General features: G+C 40.9%; 1 protein-coding gene across 2 annotated transcripts in view; it reads left to right on the top strand.

Moving 5' to 3' along the window:
* Positions 1–27,329, top strand: part of RSRC1 (arginine and serine rich coiled-coil 1) — a 120,829-nt gene that overhangs the window by 59,715 nt on the left and 33,785 nt on the right. For both annotated transcript variants that reach the window (XM_071752821.1, XM_071752820.1), the window contains one exon: positions 4,800–4,851. In XM_071752821.1, coding sequence (XP_071608922.1) covers positions 4,800–4,851 — 52 coding nt within the window. The remainder of the gene's footprint in view (positions 1–4,799; positions 4,852–27,329) is intronic.

Genomic DNA, 27,329 nt, shown 5'->3' with positions numbered 1-27,329 from the left:
TCCTGGATGATGGGAGGAAAAGGATTTTCTGAGTCCTCTGCTTCTGAGATGTGCACGTGCCTAAGTGTTATGTTGAGGGACAGTCTGATGCATTTATCCCTTGGATCTGAATTTTGGGTGGAAGTTCAGTTGGACGAAAAGCACGGAGTGAAAAATATCCTTTTGTTATTTTAACAGAAAATTCTGATGTTCCCTGAAGTTGCTGAGCAGCTTTCTAGCTGAGACTTTCTAGTGATGCCAACAATTCTGCCTTTCCTCTCTGGGCTCTGCAGCACAGCTTTGGGCCCTGTCATTCCCTTTTGAGGTCTTTCCTTCCCAGTTTTGATAACTTGGCAGCCCTGGACTGAAGCAGGACTGGGAAAGGCTACCTGCACAGCTTGGAAAAGTTTCCCAGACCTTTCCATCAAGGTGCAGCTCCTTCCTCCTGGCTGTGGCTGGGAGGTGCTCCTTCCCCCAGCAGGTACCAAGATCTCTTGTCTGTCTCCAGTTAAGCTGGACTTGGCACTTTATCAGTAGTTCTCTTCTTTTTCTGGCCTTTATGTGGGGAAAAATGGCTTTTCTGGTTCCTCCTCTATTATTTTGGGATAATCATAGAACCCCAGACTGCTTTGGGTTGGAAGGGACCTTGGAGCTCATCTCATTCCATCCCCCTGCCCACCAGCCCAGGCTGCTCAGTCCCCACCAGTTATCCTGTCCTTTCCTAGTCAGGATGTTGTATCACTATTATTCCATGCTTTCCAATGATTTTTCTCCTTTTATAATTAATATATGTCTTGCTTTGATAATTGTGTAGATCTGACAACATCTGAGATCAAGATTTCTTTTGTGCCCCGTTCCATTTGGGTGCTGCAATGAAACATTTTAGTGATGTGCATTAAGACATTGCTCATATGTGTTGGTGGGAGTGCCATAAAAAGTATAATTTTTTTAGGAAATGGAGAATCATTTGTTTTTTAAGCTTAACATGTTGTGTGTTCCTGCCCAGGCTCTTTTTGTAATGTAAGAAAATATCAGGGATTTTCCAATAAAAACACTTCTGCTTATTGCTATCTGTAGTTCTCTACTGTGCTTCTTGGAGACAGTGAACAGCCTGTGGATTCCTCAGATTTTTTTTTTCTGTTTTCTCTCCCTAATTTCATCCTCCATAGTAGCAGTAATGCAAAATTGTTACATCAGAATAACAGAAAAATTATGTTTTGTAGTTAGCTGCTGAACATTTTAATGCAGCTGGATAGTAGTAAAACCAAATTCCCCTTTCTAGTAGAAATATAATTGTGGGCAGAAAGCAAATTGGGAAAAATCTTGTTTTTAAAGTGAACAGCATCAGTACCATCTCTTATGGGGTTTATCTTCCCAATTTATACATTTCCACAGTTTGTCAGAGACTCAGGGCTTGGGGACAGGTAGATCTGTGTTAGGTGAGGGCACTGGTCCTGCTGTATCCTCTATCTGAGTATTACAGATGGATTGTATCAGAGTAGAAACACCAAATTAGACATCACTATCATGTTAGCATCCAGTCATTTAGGCTGATTTATGTCTGAAAATGTTGATCTTTAATTCAAAGAGTGCCACCTATGCTTATTGCATTTCTTTATTGTTAATTCAGGGTATGAATTCTTCTCTGGGATTCTTTTTTATTTCTTAATGTAGAAAAATGCTTCTCTGTCAGTTTTGAATTTGCCACCATCCAATTAATTCTCTTTGTCTGGCTCATGTGACAAAAAGAAAATGATTACAAGTTCTCAGTCTGCTTTTTTGTTTTGTCCTTTTTTAGTGTTGTCTGCTTCTGTGAGGTATTCACTGATTTTTTTCTTGTTACACTTTGTCTTAACCTTTTCTTGAGCTCCTCAGGCCCTGTCACTGGTCTTGGTTGGCAGAAATGGAGAGGGCTTAAGGACTGCTAGGCTGGTCTTTATCAAATGCAGAGAGAGAAAAAAAACAACCTGTAAAAACCCACAGAATTTGATAATGATCATGCTTTTGTGGAGATGCTACCAGAGGGAAAAGTCCTGTGGTTAAATTATACCCAACCGATGTCATGAGTGATGAGTAGGAGGAATTGAAGAGGTCCAGTTCTAGCAGAAACAATAAACATCAGTGACCTGTTCTGGGTGAAAAAAGATCTGTATTTGTAAAAAGTGAGGTAAGAGAGAGTTCCAGCTTGAAATGCTGCAGCAGCTTTGCTTGACTCCTGTGCTAATGTCATGTTTCCCAGCAGAGACAAGACCACACTTGACACCATACCTGACATTGCTCACAGCTGAAACTTCCATGGAAGCTTGGACTCTAACAATTTATTTTACTCAAAATTTCCCCTCAATTTTCCCAAGTGTATTTTCACTCTAATACTGTTTTGTCAGTCACAACATTTTAATCATGCCATCAGAAGCAGCAGGAAGATTTTTAAAGAGAAAATCTGGTCACTGAAATGAAGTGTTTGTTTCCAACCTGGTAATTATTGTTGGTAAAATTTAAAGCTGGATCCCCCCCTGCAATTAAATGTTTTGGAAGCAAAACATGACACTGCTGGCATGGCTGAATAATTTGTCCTTAGGGATTCTTGTCCTTCCTCCTGTCACTTTACAAGGTGCCTGTTAGGGAATTCTTTCCCTGCTTTTACACTTTGTCACCTTCAGCAGTCGGTACTGTAAATATTTGGTGCTATTTTTGCTTTTACACTGTTCTGAGTTCCTTCTGTGCTCTGCTTAAGGAAAGGAGGAGAGTTTGTTTTGCAACTTGAGCTCGGCATTGCTCTGATGATGTTTCCTACACCAATCATTTCACCTTTTTCAAGTTTCCTGAGGGCCTATCTGAGTTTTGTCATTTAATGGTGTGAATCAATACTGACCTCCAGTAGTCAGCCTTCCTCACACGTTGCCCACGGCTTCTTTGGGGCTCCAGTTGTGAGTTTCACATTAATTTGTCCATTTTCTCAGGGCATTGGCCTCCTTCACCAGTTGGACAAAAGCTTTCTGGAGCCCAGCTAGCAACCTTTGGTTAAGAATCCTTCACCAGTTCATTTTTTGGGGCATACTGATTGATAATAGCCAGGCATCTGTACCAGGTTCTCCTGGGGCTGTACCAGCATCCATGGAGCAGTTGGGTTTCAGTGGCTGGGTTGAGGTGAGGGTGAAGGAGAGAACACCTGCAGAGCAAGTTCCTGTGCTGTTTCCAATGGGTTATCAATGAGAAAAGGAAGAATTTTTAGTCTGGCTTGCTTTATTCTGAGCAGAGATGTTCACACCTCCCTGAGAGGAGTGGGAAAAGGCATTTTGAGCTGTGTGGAGCATTTCAGTGTCAGTGTTGCTGGAGCTTCATGTTCGGTGCTGGGAGCCAGAGGCAGTATTTGCTTTGCCATGGAACTATCCCTGGTGTTTGCCTCTGTGGTCTGAAGTGACCCTGGTGGTTCTTGTTCACCTCAAGTTGTCACAGGAATGGAAAACCCACAAATCCCAGAATGGCTTTTCTGAAACGGGGCAAGTTGGGCAAGTTTGTTCTGGATGGGAAGCAGATCTTTTTCTTCCTCTTCTTCCTTTCTTCTTTTGGCATAGTTAATGTGCCAAAATAGATTGTAATAATGAGTTCATTGCAAGTGGAAAAAATTTGAAGATATTTTTACAATTAATTTCAGGATTTTTCTTGCTGTCACCAAGACGTTTCAACTGTGATAGTAGCAGTGGTGTAGTGGTTATGACAACAAATTTTGCCCAATAATCCTGAGTTTCTTCAAATAGCTACCAAAATGTGGACTGAAAATATTAGACAATTAAAATCTGGGCCTCTATTGAAATTGCCTTTTCCATTCTGTGGATGAATGTAACATCTTTCAAACTGCTAGTGAGAAGAGCTGTCTGTAAATTCTTGTAGTAGAAAGGGAATTGTTCTTTGTTGTAAGTTTGCCTCTCTTGGTAGATGTAGACATAATGCAAACCTAAGGCTTGATAAATAAAAAATAAATAAGCTCCTAAAACCAGAAATTGGCTCTTTTATGAATTAGTCAAAGGCCATTGTTACAGATGACATTTTACAGCAATCATGCCTGAGAGAGCATTGTCAGATGGGATGTTCAGCCCTTTTCCTGATTACCTTGATTAACATTTGTATGGTTAATGGGGTGAGACTGGGAGGGTGCAATCTGATACTGGCCATCAGAAGAAATGTTCTTGCTGCAGTATCTGCCTGGAAAAGTTTTTGAAGTTGAACAATGACACCAAAGGTTTCCCTCGTGTTTTGGTTTTAGCAGAAACCTCCCAAACTTTTCAGATGCTTACAGAAATAATTGGGTTCTGAACTCCGTGACAAATGGGGTTTGTGTCTGAATTGAGCTGTGGAAACGTTTGAGTGGCTTCGAAATGAGAGGGTTGGCAAGCACATTGGACACAGTAAAACATCACTTGGGATAATTAGCATAGTGGGGATACAGCCAACAAAATGTTCCTCAGCCCAGCAGATGTGAAGAAATACCTTAAGGAGAGGAGGAAATCAAAACAGATAACAAGAAGTGTGAAAAACTCACCATTTTAATCATATTAGAACCAAATTTTGAACACACAGGGGTAGCTGTGTCTTGCTGTGTAATGAGGTTACTCAGGAGCTGGGGGGGCTGAGAAAGGAGCTGGAGGGTGGGCATCAGTGCTCAGCTTGGCCAAGGTGGGTTTTGTTGGTCAGATCTGCACATTTCTCATGGTTCCTGTCTCAAAACTGATGGGAGTAAGTTCCTGTGGCTGGCGTGGAGCTCGGGGTGGGTGAGCTGGTGTGATGTGGGTGATGGAGCTGTCTGAATCCTCTCTTTTCAGACTCCTGCTGAACAGGCCAAGGCCAGGTTGCAGCTGGTGCTTGAGGCAGCTGGTAAGTGTTGCTCTTAAAAGTCAAATTCTCTTATTCAAAACTGTATTGAACTTCTGTAATATCACAATGAAACCTCTCCAAGTGGTAATTTTAAACTTTTCTTTTTGGCAAATGCTAAGGGAGTCCCTCTCTCTTGTAGCTCATTTCAGTTTCTGGTTAAGATGAAGCTGGTGTGCATCACCTCTGGCACTTAGTGAATCCCTTTAAGGAGATAAATAGATGGATAGATGGATGGATGGATAGATAGATAGATAGATAGATAGATAGATAGATAGATAGATAGATAGATAGATAGATAGATAGATAGATAGATAGAAAGAAATAATTTTTGCTTGCTGTTGAGAACCAACACTCAGACTTCACGTGTTTGTCCTCTTGCTGCCGAGGCTTTATTCTGTTCTCTCAAAAATTTGGTTTTGTGCCTTTATTTTTTAGCACTGGACTGAATTAGTGCATGTAGATATTTATATTTATTGATTTGAAGTAGTAGCAGAAATATGTGGGAAGCTTTCCCAAAGGCTCAGCTGGAGAGGCTGATCTAAATCCCAGTTCTCTGAAGAAAGAAACATTTTGCTAGCACTAGGAAGGAAGAAGGCAAGATGCCTATTTCATATGCATTGTAATAAATATCTATTTGTCTTTAGTTCAGCTTTCACCTCTCATATATGTATTTTTAACTTATAAACAGCAATTTCCAAGAAAAACCATTTTTTATTTCTTCCCCTTATGGAAAGCTTCTGTTTTAAGGCATACCTATCTTCTCACACTGCTAATATTTATTTTTTTTTTCAAAAATGTATCTAGCCATACAGCTTCAAATGCATTCATTGTTCTCCATAACTTTTAATAAATCTTTGAAGAATATAATTATAAAATAGATGTGACAGCCCTGACTTAAAAAAGCACAATTTGTGAATACTGCTCCCATCTATCACACCTCATTTTTTAATTTAACACCTGGGAAGTGTATAAAAGATACCTATGGGTTGTATATCATCAGGACCTGGGTCCCCAAAATTTTCAAAAGCAAATAAAGGGTCTGTGACATTGTTAAATTTAAATATTCACAATTGAAGCCTGATATTTAGATTGAAGTTGCAAGCTGTTCATAAATAACTCAAGAGAGTTAATCTGTTTGTTGCTCTTGCCATCCAAAATGCAGCAAGTTCTTTCCTGGCTTTATTGAAGTCTCAGTAATTCCAGGCATTTATGAGTTCATCCCCTCACCTTCTTCCTGCAGTCCTGTATTCAGTCAATTAAATTGAATTTTGATTAAATTGGTGTGAGAGGAGTGTTGGAATTGTTAATAACGTTGTTTCAATATCTTTTTGTGTACTTACTCGTTGCAAAATCAACACTTTTTCCACCTCGCAGCTTGGAAAAATAAACTTGTTAGGTTGGTGCTGAGCAGCTTTCCAAGGAGTTTTGTGATCAGCAGATTAATTGGTGCAGTTGTAGCATGATGCTGTGTGATTTAATTGAATAAAATGTAAATTTTAAACTGTACTTCAGTGCTGATGAGCAGAGCAGGGGTTGTATACGTAGTGTTCGACCCAGGATCCATCCCCAACCTGTGAATGAACTTCTAGAATGTCTGATTTACATGGTACAGAACTGGTTTCATCCCACTAAGTGTGAAAAAAAGATGTGCTTTAGTTAAAATCTATTGTCTACATTTTAATGGGAGTTACTGCCCTGTCCTCTCCTGTGGTTTGGGCAAACAAAGCACTTTTACTTTCTGTACAGCACAAAATTCCTGAGAAGTGTTGGAGAGGCACCTGGGGAGGTCCCTTTGTTGTTGCCAGGCATTACTTTGGCAATTCCATTCCCCTTGCCCTGCCATTTCCAGGCTGTTTATAGGAAATAAGAACAATTTGAGTTTAAATTCAGGCTGATGATGGGTTTGAAGTTTCCTTATGGCCCTTTGCAGCAGTACATTTATCTAACACTTGAGTTTATAACCTGCTATTCACCACAGTCTCATGATATTCCAAATTTAATTTCTGCATCTTCCTACCTAAATTCCCCTTTTGTTTAGCCCCATCATAAATTGAAAATTCTAAACCATCCTTTGTCAGTGCTGCTACTGGAGATGAGAGCTCTGCATTGAAAAATGGGAGAGGGGCTGGGATGTGTGGTGTGTGTGCACTGATAACTTATTCCATTTGGTAGTTCTCTCAGTACCTGGGACATTCCTAGAATTAAGTAAAAATTATATGATGTCAGGGCTTAAGCTCAGGTGCTTTTTTCAAATGGAGCCCAGGAACAAACACGTTTGGATGCCATCCATTTCCATGCTTTTTAAGGCATTTTTGGGCCCTCGATTTATCAGGGAGCAAAGGGGCTTGAGGGATATTTTGTTCAAATTGAAAAGCAGGAATTCCCAACCTTTCTCCAAGCACAAGAAATGTCAGTCCAGAAGCTGGCTGCTCTCTGTTGATGTGTGTTGGGCTGGTAAGAAAACCAACAGCAACTGCAAAGGGCACTTGGGAAGGCACAAAAAGGTTTAGGTAGTCCTTGTGGTTTTGTTTTTTTTTTCTCCTGCTGTTTCAGTGAAATATTGAGATGTTAGAGTTGTCTTCTCAGTCTGAAGATGTTTGCTGTGTATCTGCTTCTTTTTGCTTCCCATCAACCTATTGACATGGAAATTTCGTGGCTTTAGCCCCATGGCTTTTGAAGCATGAGGAAGAGAGTTGAGTATTCAAATAAAATAATATTGTTACAGGTTTGGAGAAAGCAGTTTTGAAAGTGCTTTTGACATGTCAGCTTTTCCAAGTCCTGTTCTAGGAAATGGCCCTAGTTAAAAATAATTAATTATACATTATTGTGTTGTCTTCACTGCTTTCTCCATCAGCAGAGGTGCTTGATGGCAGGGGAGGGAGGTCCAGTGGCCAACTGAGCAGCCTCAGCAGGAGCTGGAGATGTTTTGTATCTTGGGGAAAATCTGCTTTTGGAATCTAAGTTAGATATTAATTTAGGAAATAATAACTGATTTCTCTGAAAGCCTAAAGATCACAAATAGCAAACCAGATTTTTTTAATTGATTTTTTAATTTTTTTTATTTATTTATTTATTTATTTATTTATTTTGGGGGGAACTATGGGGATGGGAACTATAACTTCTCATTGTGGGAGAGCTGGTAAAATTTAAAAAAAAACCAACAAACCCACCTGTATTGGTGAGGGAAGGAAAGGAAGATGGTTGGGTTTATTTTCAGGTAATAAATTGTTATCAAGACATTTTCTCTCTGAAGTCCTTTGTGCTGACTTTGCTATGCACTGTGTTAAATTAGCTTTTTCTTGGATGGGTACAGATTAAAGTCAGTATCTTTATTCACATTATAACAATACTTAAAGATACTGAAGCACTCCCCTTACATTTTTGGGGCAGCCGATTTTCAGTTTACACAAACCATCATTCAGGAGAGGTTGTGTGGTCTCAATTTCTGTTTGCAGGGCTTGATTTACTTACATCTCTTAATATTTCAGCACACTGGAGCCTTTTTAGCATCCTCTGACAATATCCCAGCAACGTGCCCGGGCTGAGCAGATGTTAAGCAGGCAGTAGCTGAATGTTAATGTCGGGAGGGTGGGACGTTTAAGCCCATCTGAAGTATGTTGCATGTGGGCCTTCCAGACTTAGCCACAATGCTTTGTCCCTTGGGAGAATTTTAAAGCTAAACCTCTTTCTTTTTGTCACTCTATATGGACTCTCTCAAGTCAGTATAAAGCAGATCATCCCTCGGCTAAAGCTCTTCAGCTTTTGTTATTGGGCTCTGTAGACCTGTAATGAGGCCTCCTGGCAGGGCTTGCAGGCCAGTTCATGGTCATATGGAGTTTCTGTGAGGCAGCCTGGCTTTGTATAAACCCTGGGGTAGGGGGAGGTTTCTGGGTCACTTCCTACCAGGCCGGGGCTTTGTGCCTCTGCCCCACGGGCTGACAGGGAGAAGGTTCCCTTGACCATCCACGGCTCCCTTTGCCCGCACAATCTCCCCGCCTAATCCCCAGTGTAAACAGAGGATTTAGCTCAGCTTCTGTCACTTACAGTTGCCAAACCACTTGGGTGTCTGTGATTTCTTTCCCAGACTTCATTACCCAGAGAAGGAGAAGCCCTGGAGGTGGGAGCTGGGGAGGGGGGGGGTGCGTTCAGCGTTCTCTCCCTCGCGTCCCCGATTTTAAAGGGAAAAGTTTGCCTGGAATCGATCCCTGCCTCACCAAAACCCTCCAGGCTTGACAGGGAACCTCGAAACTTTAAATCCTGTAAATGGCACTCGTGTTTTCTCAGAAAGACACAGAGAAGTGCCCCGCACTGGAAATGTATTGATAGGAAATATCCCGTGGACGTGCCAGCCCATCGATCCCGCTGCCGTCACCAAAGGAGAAGTTTTTCCGTGGCCATAAGCAGAAATTTCTTGCTCTCTGTGTAAAGACTGAGGACAAAAGGCAATTGATCTGGATTTTCAAAGGTCTAGAGTTGAAATAAGTGACTGATCTATTTTCGGAATCTGCATTTCAATCTGGCCCTCAAAGAGCCTTCGAGCTCCCGTGCAGAGGGTTGGGGACTGAGCTTATTTAAAGGAAACTTCCAAACGGAGGCACTGATGTGACATTAGCAAGCTGCAGCCAGAACTGATGAATACAAATCACGAGCATTTCCCACTTATCAGATCTGTGGGGCAGCAATTCTGGATATTGGATATTTCCCTCATTATCTTTGAATTATGCTATCAGATTGCTCCCTTTAATTTCACACCACGCGTCCTTGCTACGTTTTACACGCTCCTTAAAGAGAGCACCATGGAATATAACAACTCATTTGGCCTTGGTTGGTGTAAAAATGCAAGTGTTTCTTAATTCTTGGTGCTTTTTTTTAAAAAAAACTACCCATCATAACCTTAATTCTTGGTGCTTTTTTTAAAAAAACCTACCCATCATAACACACTGCTGGGGAGAAAAATCCTGGTTTGCTCTCGGCGCCTGCTAAATAAATAGTCAAATATTCCTTACTTTCTGCTACCAAAATGGCTCATAACAGATGTGGCTGAAAGGACCACATACGTAGACTGTATGATTTTAGTCTGGTGGAACTAATAGGATCACTTGCTACTTCATAGATTCTTGCTTTTCTTTCACTTTAATAAAAACTGTTTAGTTAAATAGGATGGACTCTATTTTGCTCTTTTCTGGCTATGCAAAGCAGGCAGGTGGCAAGAAGTATGAGAAATTTCCTTTTATTAGTGCTTGTTTTTAAGTGCCAGATTTAGAAAATATTTATGGATTTTTCATTCTCATTATTGTTTGGGGTTTTGTTAACTTTTGATGTTGCTGCTTGTGTTCTTTCCACTGAAGGCCTTAGTTAGGATTTCTAATTAAGCAAACAATTTTTGAAAGATGGATAATATGCACTGGCACAAAGGATGAAATAATACGTAAAATATCTTGCCTGTTTCGTGGAAATCTAAAAATAACTTATAAAACAATGCTTTCCCCAGAAATTGTTAGCTTGAACTCGCAGCAAGCCTAAAAGTTGCTGAATATTGAAAAAGAGATATTACAGTTATTGTGTGGGTACACTCAGGTTGGTTTAATATAAAATTCTCATTTCCATCCAAACAGTTGTTTGAGTAGTGTCTGTTGACACTTGGGATACTTGAATTTTACTTCTATTTCTACAAAAATCTCAGGTCTGTGAGCAAAGGTGTCTTACTGAGCTCTGTGCCACAAACATGGGTGTAGGTGCTAAAATTTAAGTGTTATTGGAGTTTTAAAAGTGTTTAAAGCAGTTATTGAAGCCTGGGCTAAAGGAGAATTTGAATTAATAAGAATCTGTTCCTAATGAAACCACCAAGCAGAGAAGACCTGGTTGATGCTCTTGTACTGTCAAGAAGCTCTTACAACATGAAAGGCAAAAAATTAATGAAGTGCTTTAAAAGAATTTGTAGTTTGGGCTTGATGAAGCTGCCTTTGCAGGGTTGTCCTGAAGAGGCCAAGATATTTTCACAATTTCAGAGATAAGTCTGAGGAGAAACTGTCCCCTGAATTTTCAAGACTGGGATTTTCATAATATTTAGACAAATGAGAGACTACAGCTTGGGAAAAAAAAAGGAAAAAAAAAGAAAGAAAAAAAAGAAAGAAAGGAAAAAAAAAAAAAAAAAAAAAAAAAAGATTGGTCCTGGTCTCAGGTTTAATAAATAAGCTTTAAGGTCATTTCTTAACAAACCATTTGATGGCTGAGAGGCTGCAGAAGAGATGTTGCTGTAAGGAGAGGCAGAGTGGTGATTTCCACAGTGTCTGCAAGGCTGTGAGCCCTGGAGGGAGTTTTGATCTGTAGTGAGTCTGGAGTTTGTCACCTTCCCCTGCCTCTGCTCTTTCCAAGGGAAATAAACTGGAATGATGCTTGGGAAGTGTCATCAAACCATCCCAGTGGGTCGAGAAGCTGTTGGTGTAGCTAGAAATGAAAAAAAAAAAACCTAAAAAATTTTAAAATAATTAAAAAGTTAAACTTCTTCATCCATTTATTGCCCCTGATATCCTGGCAAAGCTCCATAACCTCTGTAGAGTGCTAAAAAAAAAAAAAAAAAAGCTTTCTCCCTGCCAAATTATAGCTATATAAAGAGTCATTACTTCAAGTAATTTAAAAAAAAAATATGTAAATGGTCTTGTCCTTACAAAGTATGTGATTTTGAAGTGCAGCTGCTGTCGTTGGTGAGCAAAGTTAACACTTGATTAATCAATAATTAATTCAACTTCGTTTTCATAATTGCTGAAAAAATACAGACGTTTAATTAAGGAAATTTGAGTAGAGAGTAAAATGAGTCTGAAACACAATTTAAAATACCATTGTATTGGTGTCCAAAAGTCATTCACTGCCCGGACCTCTTTTAGGTTCTTACAAGAGATTAAAAAAATAATACTTGGAACCAGTGTTGTAGAATGTGTTTTGTTTTCTAATTTAGAAGCCAATGAGTAGTTCCTGGTGTAGGGATGCCAGAACATCAAACAGAGCCCCTATGAGCAGACTTTATAGTAACTTTACTGGTTAATGAACATTTATTGTCATTAGAAATAATTCCAAAGCCTTTAGAATTTCTATTTTTTTTTTGTTAGATTTTTTATCTGAGACTTTTTTTGGTTTTTGTGCTAAGAAACAAAAGTATCTCAGGCTCACATTATAACTAATGGGTTTTCAGTAATATTGTAGCATATGGTATAGATGATTTTGATGCAAATATGTGTGCTAATTATGTGCAGATGAATCTTTCAGTCCTGCTATTGATCTTAAGTCAAAGACAATTTTTCAGTTAGCTTAAGTTTTATATCAATTCATATTTAGCAACTTTGCCCAGTAATTTAATTACACAGTGTTTTGGCTGCAGAAACCATATGTGGCTGTGTGGCTAGGTTCTGTTTAAGCATGCCTTTGGGGAAATGTTCTGTCCTATTGCTGGCAAAATATTTATTTTTCAGATTTCCCCCAATCTGTCACTTCATCTTTTCTGTGTAGGTACCTGTTTGCTCTGTGGTCATTAAAGCATCACCCAGAACCTGTGTCCCCAAGAAATGCCAGGACAGGACCCTCTACATCTCTGCATATTTACCACCCTTCAATTTAGATTTTTTTACCAGGGAAACTGGAGAGGATTTGGCTGGATTTTCTGCTGTGGATGCCCAGAAAAAAAGCTTTAAAGTGCTCAGTCTGCTCAGCAGCACTGGCTGGGGCTGGGGGGCACGGATTTTGGGGCTAAATGTTTAGGGCTTCTCCATCCAATTCCCAGGTGTGAGGTTTGCCAGAACCTCTTCCCAGCTGGCTGAAGGGAAAAATAGGGAGGAAAGGAAATATCCCTGCTCCTTCTCCCTGCCACGAGGAGGGAGAACATCCTGCACATCCTGCAAGTTTGCTGCTCTGGAGGGAGTTGTGGGAGGCCTGGCTCACCCTCCAGCCCCTTGGCATTGCCAGTCAGCAGATTAATTCTATTTATTAATCAATTTTTAGGCCACGGTGGCCATTTGAAGCAGATCAGTGGTTTCAGGGAGGTCCAACTGGGGAGTTGGTGATGTCCCAGAACCTGGTCCCAGCAGGAACTGGTGACTCTTGGTCCACACCATGGGCCTTTTCCCCTCTGAGCTCAGTGTCAGTCTGGTGGAGTTCACTCACCTGCATGCTGAAGATGTTAAATTGCAGCATTTTCTTGAAATGTGTCACAGCAAGTGGAAATCAGAACCTGGCATTTTGGGGCTTTTCCCATCCATCCTTTCAGGAAAACCTGAAATCCAAGTTGCTCTGAGCTCAGAGGTGCAGTCACCCAGCACCTGAAGATCTTGGTTTGTGCCCACATGATTTTCCTCTAAATCACATAGAGTAATTTTTTCACTTGAAAGAAGAACAGTCTTTAGCAGGTAATAAAATCCTTGTTTTACAGTTATTGAAGGAATATTTATCACAGCTTCATTAAATATGGAGGAGAACTAAGTGTGCCATTTTCTCCAAGTGGTTTCGTTTGCTCGTGTTTTCTTTGTTGGCCCAAATGAATGAAATTAGAACAAACAATCTCTGAGTCATTTGTAATCAAGAACTGATTAATGGAGTTTGGTTTCATAGCCATTATTCATTCAAGAACACCTGATATCTTTCCCATAAACAAATTGTGTTTGTCCAAATTAAGAAATTAAATGAAGCATTTGATGAGTTTATGATTGACCCTCCCAGCTCCCAGCCCATTACTCAATGTCCTTATCATCCAAAACTCAGTGACTAATGTGCTGTCTGAAGAAGCATGTGGATTTATTATGATTTCTGATTAATGCCTGCTGCAAGCCAAACTACTAGATTGTAATAATTTCTTGATTTTCATTTTACCAGTCGCTGAAGATTTTCATCTGTGATGAAATGCATTTGTGTCCCATTAGATTTAGAGATGATTATGAGGTGTCGACTGAATAAATCTTAAAATTTAGTAGTGGGTGTTTTGCAGGGACTTTTTTCTTTTTCCCCAGTGGTGATGTTGTGTTGGGCTTTTTATAAGGATTACCACCTGTCATGTAATGAAGTTTTATGCTTAATGAAGAATTTAACTTTTGAATGACCTAAGAGGAGTTGCCATGAGTCTTTGCTGAGACCTACCAGTAAGAATTTCTCTAAAAATAGGCATTTTTAAAAAATCATACTTTAGAAATTATGTAAACATAATTATATACTACTTTAAATGGCAGTGCTCTTTCTGGATCCTCTGGATATTTGTAGCACAAGCAGGAACTTGATCTGATGTTTCACTCCTAGGTCACCATTCCCTGCTGGTTTTATTTTGGGGAGAGGGAGTCCTGCTCAGTGAGTTTCCTACTTCCCAGCTAACACTGCTGATGTTCTTTCCATGCTGCTTCCCATAGATACCAGAACTTATTTATGCTTTTAAATTTAAATGGAGAAGCATGCAAATGTACTTGGAGAAAAAGACAAAAATGTGTCAGAAGTGTAGAGAGAAAAAAAAAAAAAAGAGGACAAAGGGGTTTTTTTCCCCCATAAAAAATAATGTCTCTCTAGAGTTGGGCTTCAGTCTCACAGCTGCTTTGAGTAGTGGATTAGGTGTGTTAATAATTTTATCTAAAGGCAAATTGAGTATTTTCCCCTTTGAAAAAAGTACCTGCAAGGTCTGCTTGGAGAGCATTGCATGAAAACAGCTGAGGAGTGTATTCAGTGAGTTTATTACAAAAAATATCTCCCAGCTATGTGATGAATAAACTTAAACCAACTGCCTAGAGCTATATTTGCCTGTAGCATTTAACATTCCTAATTCCTTGTCTGGTGTTTGGCTGTGCAGGGAGACCTGAACAAGCACCAGCAATCTGCTTTTGATCCTAAACCAAAGTGTGGATGGGAGGGAGGGGCTGAGGTGGGAGTGAAGCATCACCCTGGCTCCTTTTTTAAGAAGAGTTATAACTTCTTGATATGAAATGGTAGAGACAGTGGTTCCAAGTATTCACTTAGCAATATATTGGCAGGTTTAAACCAGAGGTGTGCCCACCCAGAGAGATGTGTGTTTCTCTAGACTTCTTTTTTTAAAGTGAAATGCTGGATGTGCCTCTTCCAGGTGTGAATAAATATGCAGAAGCAAGGAAAGTTCTTGCTGAATTCAAGTTGCAGTTATTTTAGCCAGGTTGCCACAAGTTTATTAAAGACTTGCACTGGAGTGCAAATGGTTTCTTTAATAAAAGGCAAGAGGAATGAAAATGTGTGTCCTTTGCCATGTCATCACCACTGATTACCCTTGCAAGGAGGAAAATGTTTCAAAACCCAGCAAACATGAGCAATCAAATTATCTGCTTTTGAGTCTCCCTTTAATTTCCCTTTCCAGAGCTCCTCTCTATGGCTCCAGTGTAATTTATTATTCCAGTTTTCTGGGCAACCCTCTTTGTTTAACCATGCCATTTCCCTTTATGTTGTTAAAATGCCCAGTGAAACAATCAGAATATTGTCATAAAGGGGCTGAGCATTTTGTGCTGTTGATCTTAAGCCCTTGGAAAGTCTTCCCTTAAAAACGTTGCAGGTTTTATCATGACAAGTCTCTGAGTAGGAGAAAATCCTGATGCCAGTGCTGGCAACTCAAGGCAAGAAAACACAAAGGGAAGATTCCAGTGTGGATTCCTCAGTTCTTTAGGAAAACCATCACTGTAAGGAACATTTGAAGAGAGGTGACATTAGAACTGGAAAGTTTTAGGGTTTTTAGCCCCACTTTTTGGGTCATTTTGCAATTTGCAGTTTAAGTTTTCATTATATTAAGCACCTTTTCCCCATAGCTATTGTCGGAGTCCCAAATCCACATTATGTTACTCATTTGGACAAATTATGCTTAAAGTGTGAGAATTAAAAATTAAACCATGCGTTTTCAGTGCATGCATTAACTAGCTGTGTTTTATAAACTGCCTGTAGCCTTTCACAAACATTCTGAAAACCCTTGTGGCAACCTGGACCAGAGAAGTGACTCTTCAGGTGTGTCACCAGCCCCAATTAGTGTCATTCCTGCTTGATTGGTGGCCCTGCCACCTCCTCTGTGCCTTGGAGCTGACATTTTACTCCAAGGCTCAGCCTAGAAACAGATGATAAAATGTGCTGTGCTCCCCAGCAGATAAATTTACAGTATTCAGCTGTTTGTAGGTGATTATGCAGGGCTGCAAGAAAATAAAGCCTAAAGCATCCTATTAGCTGGGCTGTTTGTATGGGTGCTAATACACTTTGAATAAAGCCCTCAATTACTAAGCACTTCTGAGTCCTGACAAGACAGTCCCATGACGTTAATGGTATCTTTATAACCTTTTTAACTTCTTGTTGCTCTGACAGAGCACTACAATAACAGCAATGGGTTTGCCCTTGGCAAGCAAAAACTCATTTTGAGAGCATAATAAGTATTTACTATTTAGATAGCTGGCAATAAAATTTCTCTGAATGAGATTTTACAGAGAAAATACAAACTGATTAAATTACTTTCTTTAATGGACTGGTGAAACATGTAATAATAGTTTGTTGAAGCAGCAAGTCTGATGTTTCACTCCTTTTTTTTTTTTTTTTTTAACTTTTTCTATTTTTTTTCTTTTGTGTTGAAAATAACAAGCCAAATCTTTTCCCAGATAGAAATTTTCCCTGGAATACTTTTGCTGACCTTTCCATCCAAATCACGAGGTCTTTTTTCTGCTTAGAAAAGGATAATAATCTCAAATATTGACAGCCACTACTAAAGTTGCAAAGACTTTTAGGAACCCCTTGATATTCTTACAGAGAATTCTGCATAACTGGCATCAGGCCACGTGCCAAAAAAAAAAAAAACATGGAATGTGGTGCCAGCTTGGACCTTAAAAATGAGTATTTCTTGGAAAGCCCTGTAGCAGGTACTGCATCTCAGACCAGAACATTTTGTAGAAAAAATGAAAAAGAACATTTTGTAGAAAAAAAAGGAGTTTGTACTAAAATCCTGATGCCAGTGCTGTCAACTCAAGGCAAGAAAAAACAAAGGGAAGACTCCAGTGTGGATTCCTCATTTCTTTAGGAAAACCACCACTGTAAGGAACATTTGAAGAGAGGTGACATTAGAACTGGGAAGTTTTAGGGTTTTTATCCCCACTTTTTGGGTCATTTTGCAATTTGCAGAGTGTGTGCCAGGAGAAAGCTCTTCCCAAGGTGATGTGGAATATTTATGAGATTTAAAAAAAAAGAATGGGGGCATAGAATGAATTGTTATTTAAAATATTTGGGTTTGTTGGATTTCTACACTATGTCCTGCTATGTAAAATTGGAAAAAAAAAGATTATAATAAAAGAGGAGGTTTTAGAGGTGCTGCCAGGTGAGCAGAAGGGGTGTCTGTACCTGCCTTGCCAGCACTGGCTGCAGGGAGCTGACTGGGACAGGTCAGGGGCAGGAGCAACCTGGGTCATGTTTGGATTTCCTTCTGAAATCCTTTGGAAAATCCTGAAAATCCTTTGGATTTTCCTTCTGAAATCTGCATCAGTGAGGGATTCTACAGCTCACGAGAACCAAAAAGCTCAGCAAGCATTCTGGACATTCATAAGTGTTGTGTGTATAAACTAGACCACACATTTCACAATTTTCATTGCCAATTCCTCTTTCTCCCTGTAATAAAATGTTTTGAGATGGGATCCTCCTGAGTATTTCTGAAGATTCAGATCTCAAGCCCATCAACTTACAGGCTTCCAGTGTCTAGGAAATCCCTGGCACTGACATGAATTTTTTTTTTTTTTTTCCTGGCACTTTGAAATTCCAGAAAATCTGTATTTCTGGCACTGGGAAGTACCAGGGCTGCTACCTAACTTTAGTAGTGTATTAGTATAGCACTGGGAGAAGAAAGAGGAAAACATTTCCCTTTTTAAGCATCAGTTGCTGCCACGTCCAAACAAATTCATAATCTGCACTGTATTTGATTTTAAAAACCCAACAACTTTTGCTCGTGCAATGTGTTTTTGTACAGTGGAGCTCATACAATAACTATCCCATGGCCTTATAAATTGAAATCTCAATTTTTTTGTTTGTTTCTTTGCTTGTTTGTTTGTTTGTTTTAAGCCATACCAGCCTGAATGCCTCACTGCCCCTATTGCCATAAAATTGGAATTATTAAATACTCATGAATCACTGTGCTGGCTTTTTAAAGTGTCAGAAGGTGATGGCTTGGTGCTTTATCCAACTTCTGTTGGCTTTTTAAAGTGTCAGAAGGTGATGGCTTGATTCTTTATCCAACTTGTGAGGGGGACAGACTTGGTGTGGGAAGGGGCTGGGTCCTGCCCTGGGGTGCTGATGGAGGATGCTCCATCCAAAAGCCCATGCTCAGCTCAGACAGCATCTCCCCTCCCTGCCAGCCTTCCTCCTCCTCCTCCTCCTCCCCAGGGACTGACAGATACTCCTCAGCTGAGTTCAGCAGTTCTGGGGGGGTTGCAGAGCAGTTTCCAGTCATGGGGTCCTTGGGGCAGGAGGTTTAGTGCCTGTCCCCAGAAGAGCAGCAGTGCCACCTCTCCCTTTGTCCCCACCTGGAACCAAACCCAAGGAAGACAAACATTTATTTTTTTTTTTAAATAGGGGAAATAAGTGGAGTTGTGCAGCACTTTTTCTCTCCACAGCAGTCAGGGTAACATGGTTTGCTGTAGCAGTGTGTCAGGTTGTGTTATGATTCCAGGGTCAGTGTATTTAAACTTAAAAACCCATTTGCTCTCCCAACATTGGACATTTCCCCATTTTTTAAGCTTTTAGGCTGCAGCCCAGTGATGTATTTGGGGGTGTGCAGGCATCACTTGCAGCATCTCCCACTTTAAATTTGCCTTTCTTCAAACCAGATTTATATGGTTTTTTTTTTCCCCCCTTTTGCCTGGGGAGCCTGAGAGCAGGGGCAGGGCTTTTACACCCAGACAGAGGGAACAGCTTGAAGTGGTTTCAGGGCTTTAATCCCTTGGTAAATTAGCCAGCAGGCTCTGCCTTTTCATGGCTGTGCTAAACAACAGGTTGGTGCCATTTGGGCATTAGGAAGGAGAAGCACCTGAGGGAATAGGGAATGAATGGGGAGAGCTGGGTGAGCTGCCAGGGAGAAGTCATGATGCTAAATGAGGTTTTAAAGGACAAAGTTGGGGGATTATATAGGTGTTTATGATTTGTTTCAGGTGTAACTGGGGGGCTGGTAATGGGAAACATCCAGGTTTGCACTGTGAATGAAACAAACATTTAAAAATGGCCAAAATTCAAAATGCTTTTCCTTTTTTTCTTGTAATGTCATGAGTATTTTCCGATTTTTTTTTTCTTTATCTTGGACTTGAAATTTGCACGTGGGAATATGTTTATTAAAACATTTTGAGATGCTGCTTGATGAATAGAAACTTTAGTTTATCACAAACTGAATATTTCCTCATGCTTATACAATAAAGTGCTTTTTTTTTTTTTTTTTTTAATTAAAGTAGGTCTAAAATCAAACCCCAACTTCACCTCTCATGTAACCTGGCTTAGTATTTTTCTTAGTCTTGGTTAAAAAGTGGATGTGTGCTGATGATTGGTTTTATTTAATTTCTTTTTGAGCTGGTAACGAAGTAGCTGATGTTACTCCCATGAAAGGAATTATTAAAATTCTGTGTTTGCTGTAGCAAGAAATCAATAGTACATTTAGGAAATCCAACCTAGTGAAGCCAGTGCTAAGATGAAAACCATTAAACTCCAAGTTTAGCCTCCAAATCCCTCCCTCAGAGCTTTTAATTTTCTGTTTAGCAGGAGGGGGCTGGTGGTTAGGGATCAATAGGACGATCTGTTGATAATATTATATTTAATTAGAGTAATCAAACCCCGTGCTTAGAGCATGACACCTGCCAGGGGGAGTTTCCAAAGGGGTGCAGGCAGCATGTGTGAGCAGAGATTTTTTTCCTTGTCCATGGGCACTGATCTGGGTCCCAAAGGAGGTTGGGGGGGGAAGCTCCTCAGCCCTTCCCGTCAGCTTTGATGGGGTTTGGGGGGGCTGGGGATTCTCCCCCAACCTCCTGATCAATGGTTTCCTTCTGGCTCTGAGGGGTAATTAAAGGGCTTTAGTCAGCTCTGGAAATGTCTGGTTCTGGAGGTTGGAAGGAGATCAATAGGGCAGGATGGCCCCACGTGTAGGGCTGAGGAGGAGGAGGAGGAAGCAGACGTGAGCCATGGCTCCAGGACACGGGTGGGATGTTTACCTGGGACCTCAGCCTGACCTCTGCACACCACAACCTCCCTAACCACTGCTGCTTTATTACCTATTTTTATCTTTTGGCCTCCAAACCAGTCCAGCCTGGTTGGTATTGATTTGGGGTCATTCAAAGGAGCTGAAATCAAGTGCTGACAGAAGGAGAGGTTAAAACAGCTGAGTGTGTTTTCCAGAGGCTGCTATTACCCTGACTGAGGTGTGGAGGAAACTGAAAAGCTGATCTTATTAAAGTTATTATGAAAAAAGGCTGTTTTTAAAAAAATGCATATAAGCAATCACCTGAAAGACATTAAATCAGACATAATCTTAGGTATTTCTGGAGCATAGCCTTGAGCCATGAGTGTGACATGAAGGATGCTTGTAAAGTGGTTCTTCCCTGCATCCCTGGCTGGGTGAGCTCAGTGTGCTTCACCTTCCAGCCCTGGAGGATATGGACTGAGCTCCTTTCAGGTGATGTTAGTTGGGAAGGCAACCACCTCCAGCCATGCCTGGTTCCCTCTGGAGCTGCTTTCTGGAGTTGAGCAAATCCCCTGAGGTCTGCACAGGCTCTGGGGCTCCAACCTCTGCACCCCCAGAGTCACTCCTGTGCTATTTGCCTGTGTAGACAGTGTCAGTCTCTTCAGTTTTCATAGATTATCTGAAATTTTACTAGAAGAAAAGCTCTGGTCAGCTAGAAGCTGCAATAAAGCTACTGAGGAATGGAATTAAGGAGCATGAATTAATGCAGTCATCAGGACTTCATTTGGGAGAATGGGGGCTATGCAGACAACATCCAGAGGTTTGGGTGGGAAGGGACTTTAAAGCTCATCCAGTCCCAATCCCTGCCCTGGGCAGGGACACTTCCCCCCAGCCCAGGCTGCTCCAAGCCCCATCGTGTAGATGCAGAGAGCAGTTTTCTCCTCTTGCAGGTGATGGCTCTGGGTCCTCAGCAGAGGTGCAGGGCCACCCATCACCTGCATTCCCTCTCCTCACTGCTCTGGTCCTTTGCCATTAAACATTTAGTGAGGTTTTCATATTTGAAATTATTTCCACTTTCTGAGACAACTCTCAAACTGCAGAAGCAGACCTTGCAGGGCATCTGGTCCCAAGGTAAAGCAAACTGGAAATGCAATCTAATTGGAGTAAGTTTATGGAGTTTCTGGTGTTGAGTAAGGCTGCTTATTTATTACTTAGTTACAGCTCTCTACAAATATATAGATGCACATATGTCTGTACTGAAATTATGCTGTCCAGGCTTTGGAGAGGTGCTTGGAATCTCTCAAGGTTGCAGATGAGTAAGAATAAATACATGTGTATATTACACCCAGGTAGCTGCCCTTGGAGGTGACTTTCTCACTGCTGACAAATCTTAAACCCTCTCCTAGCAGTCACTCCTTTGCTGATTGGGAGCCTCTGGACTTGTCTGTTTTCCTGTTTCCTCTAATGGATTTTAATAGGGGTTTTTAAAACGAGCACTTACTTGAAATACACAGACACAATACCTCAGAAAAAAACCACGTTTTTACCCAAAATTCCTTTTTGAATTATTGAAGCCGTGCTGCAGCAAAGTGTTTATTCAGTGGTGTTCAGCAGGGTGTGTAGTAGGGGTATAGTTTGCTTTTAATGCAGCTATTGAATTCAAACCCACACAGCCTCTGGCCTGATTCCAAGAGCTGATCAGCTGCACCTAGTGAAGATAAATTGTTTGTTTTCAGCAGCATTTCTTCATCTTCATCAGTTAATCTGGAATGAAATTTTACAGTCGAGCCACTGAATATTTAAGCAATATATTTACCCCTTTTATCCTGGGGGAATGTTTAATAATGCCAGTAAAGGATTATAGTAGTTAATGATAGAAGCTGAAAATGTAGTTTCCTATATATATATATATATATATTTTTTTTTTTTTTTTTTTTTTTTCAGCAGAGTGAGTCCTGGGCTCTGTTGCAGGACTCAGGGTTTCTCCAGGATCTCAAGGCTATCAGGAGTGTAATTGAGTGTGTGTTGGCATCAGCAATCAGTCCTGCCCACAAATCTTCCCTTGACACACACTCCCCCTTTTGGTGCCAGGTGTCAGGTTCTTTTGGGTGCCTGTCTCATGATTCTGCAGTTAAGGCACAGTAAATCCTGGGAGGTTTCCATCACTGCCCGAGTCCCAGTGCCCTGCTCAGGACCTTTCTGACTCTGATAACACTCTTCAGTGATAAGACTCAGGAATAATTTTTGTTTTAATGATGTTTTGGTGTTCATGGACTTCTAGTACTTTAAAAAAATGTATTTTTTAAAATACATTTTTAAAATACACTTTAAAAAATGTATTTTAAAAATAAGTTTTTTATCCTTTTTGTTTTCTGTTGCTTCACAAAGGTTTTAGCAGTAACATTATGGTAAGAGTGGAAAATTCCTATGAGTAGGGCAAAGAAAGTTCCCTCTTTCTTCAAAAATCCTCTGAAATGCTTCTTGGTTCTTGCACCATTATTTGTATATTAATTGCACATCATTCTTTATTAAGTTTTCACCGTACTGTACTTTTATAACTGTAATTAAATTTGTAATTATGCATTTGGAAGTTAATTTAATATGACCACGTTTGATATAAATAATTTGTTACCACAGGAAACTTCTCTTCTCCCTCCCTGACAGACAATGTTCTCTAGCACCTTGCCTGTTATTCAAGGTATTTCAGAATATGTCCAAATTTTAAGCAGGGCTGAGTAGTCTCTGTCAGAGAACCCAGGCTGTGTGTTCTCCATATTGAAGGAATAATCTTGTAGCTCCAGAAACCATTAAAAAGGCTTTATCTTCATCCTTTGGGGCATTGCTGCTGTCTTTCTGGTTGAAATAACAGATCTAAAAGGGAATTTTAATATTTTTAAAAATACATACATTTTTGGGGGGGGCTTAGTTTTCAGTTTCCTTTTTCCAGCAGGTTTCAGACAGGTCTGCAGTGCTGCAGGAGCTCTGAATTTTTACTCAGTTTTCCATCCCTTGCAGTTGGAAGTACAGTAAAACTGAACTTCCAAGGAAAAGTTGGCATCACCTGAGGAAACTCATCTCTGATGGAGAGGATGCCCTGGTAGAGCTTGTCCATTTTTCATCTAGGAGGTACCCAAAAGCTCATTCAAAGGTGATGACAACCAGTGACAAAGGTGACAACAACCAGTCTGTGTTGTTTCTATAACATTTTGGGGCATATGTGGCATTTTTGGACAGGCCATGGAGGGCTGTCCTGGCTGAGCTCCATGGGGAGTGTTTTTTTTCTGACATTTCCCATTTGGCTGCAGCCAGTACCTGGGATCTGGTACCAGAAGGACCAGGGAAATAGATCTGGATAATTATCTTTGCAATTTGTTGGTGTTTGGACTGTGTGGTGCAGAAATCATGCTCTTTATTTGTGGTTTCCAGAGCAGATGAGTGGCCAAAGTCCATCATCAGCAAGTTTGCTGATTACACCAAGCTGGGGGGAGTGTGGATCAGCTGGAAGGCAGGAGGGCTCTGCAGAGGGACCTGGACAGACTGGAGAGTTGGGCTGATCCCAAGGGGATGAGGTTCAACACAAGAACCCCATGGGGAGCTCCAGGCTGGGCACAGAGTGGCAGAAAGAGAGCTGGGAGTCTGGATTGCCAGGAAGCTGAAGAGGAGGCAGCAGTGTGCCCAGGTGGCCAAGAAGGCCAATGGCATCCTGGGCTGGCTCAGGAACAGCGTGGCCAGCAGGTCCAGGGAAGGGATTCTGCCCCTGTGCTCAGCCCTGGGGAGGCCACAGCTTGAGTCCTGTGTCCAGTTCTGGGCCCCTCAGCTCAGGAAGGAGATTGAGGTGCTGGAGCAGGTCCAAAGGAGGCAACTGGGCTGGGGAAGGGACTGGAGCACAGATCCTCTGAGGAGAGGCTGAGGGAGCTGGGGGTGTTGAGGCTGGAGAAGAGGAGGCTCAGGGGAGACCTCATCACTCTCTCCAACTCCCTGAAAGGAGGTTGGAGCCAGGGGGGGGTTGGGCTCTTTTCCCAGGCAACTCTCAGCAAGACAAGAGGCCATGGTCTTAAATTGTGCCGGGGGAAGTTCAGATTGGATTTAGAAAGAATTTTTTCACGGAAAGGGTGATCAGCCATTGGAATGGGCTGCCTGGGGAGGTGGTGGACTCTTCATCCCTGGAGACATTTAAAAAGCGACTCGATGTGGCACTCAGTGCCATGGGCTGGTGACTGTGGTAGTTGTTCAAGGGTTGGACTCGATGATCTCTGAGGTCCCTTCCAACCCAGCCTATTCTATGATTCTATGATTCAAAGATTGTTGTGGATGGAACAGATCATTGGTCATTGAGCAGGAGCCAGGGGTAAATTAGAGGATTTAAACTCATGTATGATGAGGGTTTCTTTTCAAACCTGCCATGAAACTGCTGAGCCAGGAGGGGTTTTTACCAGCATTGCAGGGCTGGGGCTGTGCTGGCAGCCTTGCTGACAGGAGCCACTGCCACGGGTTTCCTGGGGACGTTTTCCTTCGGTTCCAAAGCAGGAGGTGAAAATTCTCAGAGCCTTTAGAAGGTGCTCTGGGTGGGTTTGGTTTTTCTCAGGGTTGTTCCCCATAATCATTTGTAAGCACTCTGTGGTTTATTGCTCCCTTTGGATAGCCAGATTAGTTGTCATCTGCTCGCTTTTCACTTCACCTGCTGATTCCTGACGGTCTCAAATTGGCAGATGAAAGAAGGGCTCAGTTTGAATCAAAGTTTTGTGACTGAATTTCTTGAGTTTGCTGACAAGCTGTCAGCCTGAATTCTGCTGTTAATCCCAGAAAGAAAAACCCACAGCCATTCTCAATACACAGGCTGAAATGACAATTCTATTGGAGGAGCATTGCCAGGGCTGGGTTGTTTTTTTTTTTTTCCAGGTATCATTTAAATATTTTTATTAGTGATTGGATTTTAAGCAGATAAGTATTTTTGCAGAGTCACATAATTTCTTTGTGACAGGATATGGAGGAGCTGTTGCCTTTTCTTAATAAAGGTATGGGGTTAGTACAGCAGAGAGCTAATTTCTCATGCAGAGGCAATAAGTAATTGGACCTGAGGGGCTGGCATGTTCCAGCAGGAATGAGTGCTCCTTGGGGGTGGGATGCTGGACCCACTGATCTTACCAAGGTCTGGATTTATTCCTCTGAAATTGTCCTCAAAACCATCATCTGGCTTCTGCAAGGTGAAGGGAGCACGCTGGGAGAGCAGCAAGAAGTTCTTGGGTTTGTCCTGTGGAACTTGGAGAAGAATAGGTGCTCACTTTGGTTTTCATTGAAGGACTTCATATCCTCAAAGGGAAGGGCAGGGTCCTTCTAGCACTGAGCTTGGTGATGGAAAAATCCCCAACCTAAATTGGGAATTATTAAATTCCAGAATTGGTGTGATGGTTTTGAAAGCATTTGTTGCATCAAGTCTGTAGGCATCTCCTTTAGCAATGAGGGTTCAGATGTATGTATTCTGATCTTACTGACCTTTGATTATTTCTAACTTGTTTTAGAGGAATTTCAAAGTTTAATTTTTTAGCAGGTTGTTCATTAGAGACTTAGACTCTTCCAAAGTCTTAAAAAAACTGTCAGGGGCAGACAGCTTTGCATGTGTGTATTCCACAGCCATTTCTAATCACTGGTGGAGTTTTCTTTTCATTTGGCCTGTATTTTATTATAGGAAAGAAGTTCTTGCACTCATAATTGATCTTAATCTCTCCCACATGTTGTTGGTGTTGGTTTATTTTTTTAAGTGACTTCTTTATGTTTTATTTATTTTATTTTTTTCTGTGAGGTAGCAAGCTCACAGTTTTCCATAACTTACCATAAAAAAAAATCTTCTCTCCAACAAGAATAAGAGACCTCTTCATTATTTACATGTAGGTTTTCAGAGTCCTCACCCAAATAGCAGGTGCCACTTTTATTTGCTAATAGGTATAAGTTAGTATTTTGACAAGAGTACACAGTGCAACTTAAAATACCTTGGTATCTTGTCAAGATAGCTCCTTTCCTTTCCGTTTTATAGCTACAATTGAATTTAAGAACTTAAAATGCAAACCTGTTTTGATGTCGTGGATTCCTGATTTAATTCTGCATTACAAGCTTCAAAACCAATTATTGGTGGGGTTCTGAAATTCCCTACAGTGGCCTAGAGCCACTTTCATGCCATGGTTTCCAAAAGAAAGTAAGATTTTATTTTTTTTTTTAAAGGAAGAAAGAGAGAGGGGGATGGAAGTCATCCCCTAAGAGCAGCCCTGAGGTCTTTTCCTCCTGGGTGCTCAGCTCCACCCCACCAGCAGCAGCAGCTATCAAATTATTCTGAGAAACAATTTTCTCTCCAAAACTAAATATCAGGCAAGACAAGAATTGCATCCAATTACAGGATTTTTTTCTAAACTCAGCTGCAGTTTGGAAGGGCTGGGTCTTAGGTGACAATAAGTTGACTACAAGATGTCCAAGCTGGTAACATGCAGCTTGTTGTGAGATGGAACAAAGTCTTTGCAATATTTAGTAGAGTCCAGTGCAATGAGTCAGGAGCCAGGGAAGCAATTGAGGCCAATTAATCCTTGGTGTTAAAAGATATTTTGGTTGAATTTTTGATCAGATGTGTGGGGAAAAGAAAAATTAGAAATGCACTCAATAATAGATGAATGTACCTAGCTGAGATCTGCCTATTAAGACATTGTTAGTATTACTATTATAATTATTGTTGGGTTTTTTTGCTATAAATATTTAGTGCCTGATCCTCAGCTGGAGTAAATTTTCTCAGCTCTGTTGAAGGCAGTGGAATTGTGCTAACCTGAATTCACTGAGGATCTGGCCCTTCATTCTGCAGCCTGAAACTGTGGCTGTTTGGGGAGGAGGATGAAGGGGGGCTGTGAGAAGTTTGTTAATGATGACTCCGTTTTCATAGGAATAACAGAAAAAATGTAAATTTCTATTCTCTTGACTTGCATAATGAAATTCAAGGAACTACTTGATCTTATTTCATTAGATGTAAATTACTTTTCCTTAAAGTATCTACATCTTAAAACCCTTGCATGCATTAAGGGATACTGCAGAGGGACTGTAGGGGTTTTACTGAATTTCTGGGGATGCCAGTCACTTGTACCAGCATTTCTGCCTTTCCTACCTTCAAAATGCTATAATGGCTGCAGCGTGCTCCTTTTCACTGGAGAAGCAACAATAAATATATCTGATTTTGGAAATCTGTTTCTCTCACTGCAACTGATTGTCCATCAGGAGCAAAGCAGGGTGTAATTTAATATGGCACCGGATTCAAATCCAACGTGTCATCTCATTTGGCTGCATT

The sequence above is a fragment of the Heliangelus exortis genome, chromosome 9 (assembly GCF_036169615.1).
Source record: "Heliangelus exortis chromosome 9, bHelExo1.hap1, whole genome shotgun sequence".
Classification (NCBI taxonomy): Eukaryota; Metazoa; Chordata; class Aves; order Apodiformes; family Trochilidae; genus Heliangelus; species Heliangelus exortis.
This window is presented reverse-complemented; position numbering and strand designations above follow the sequence as displayed.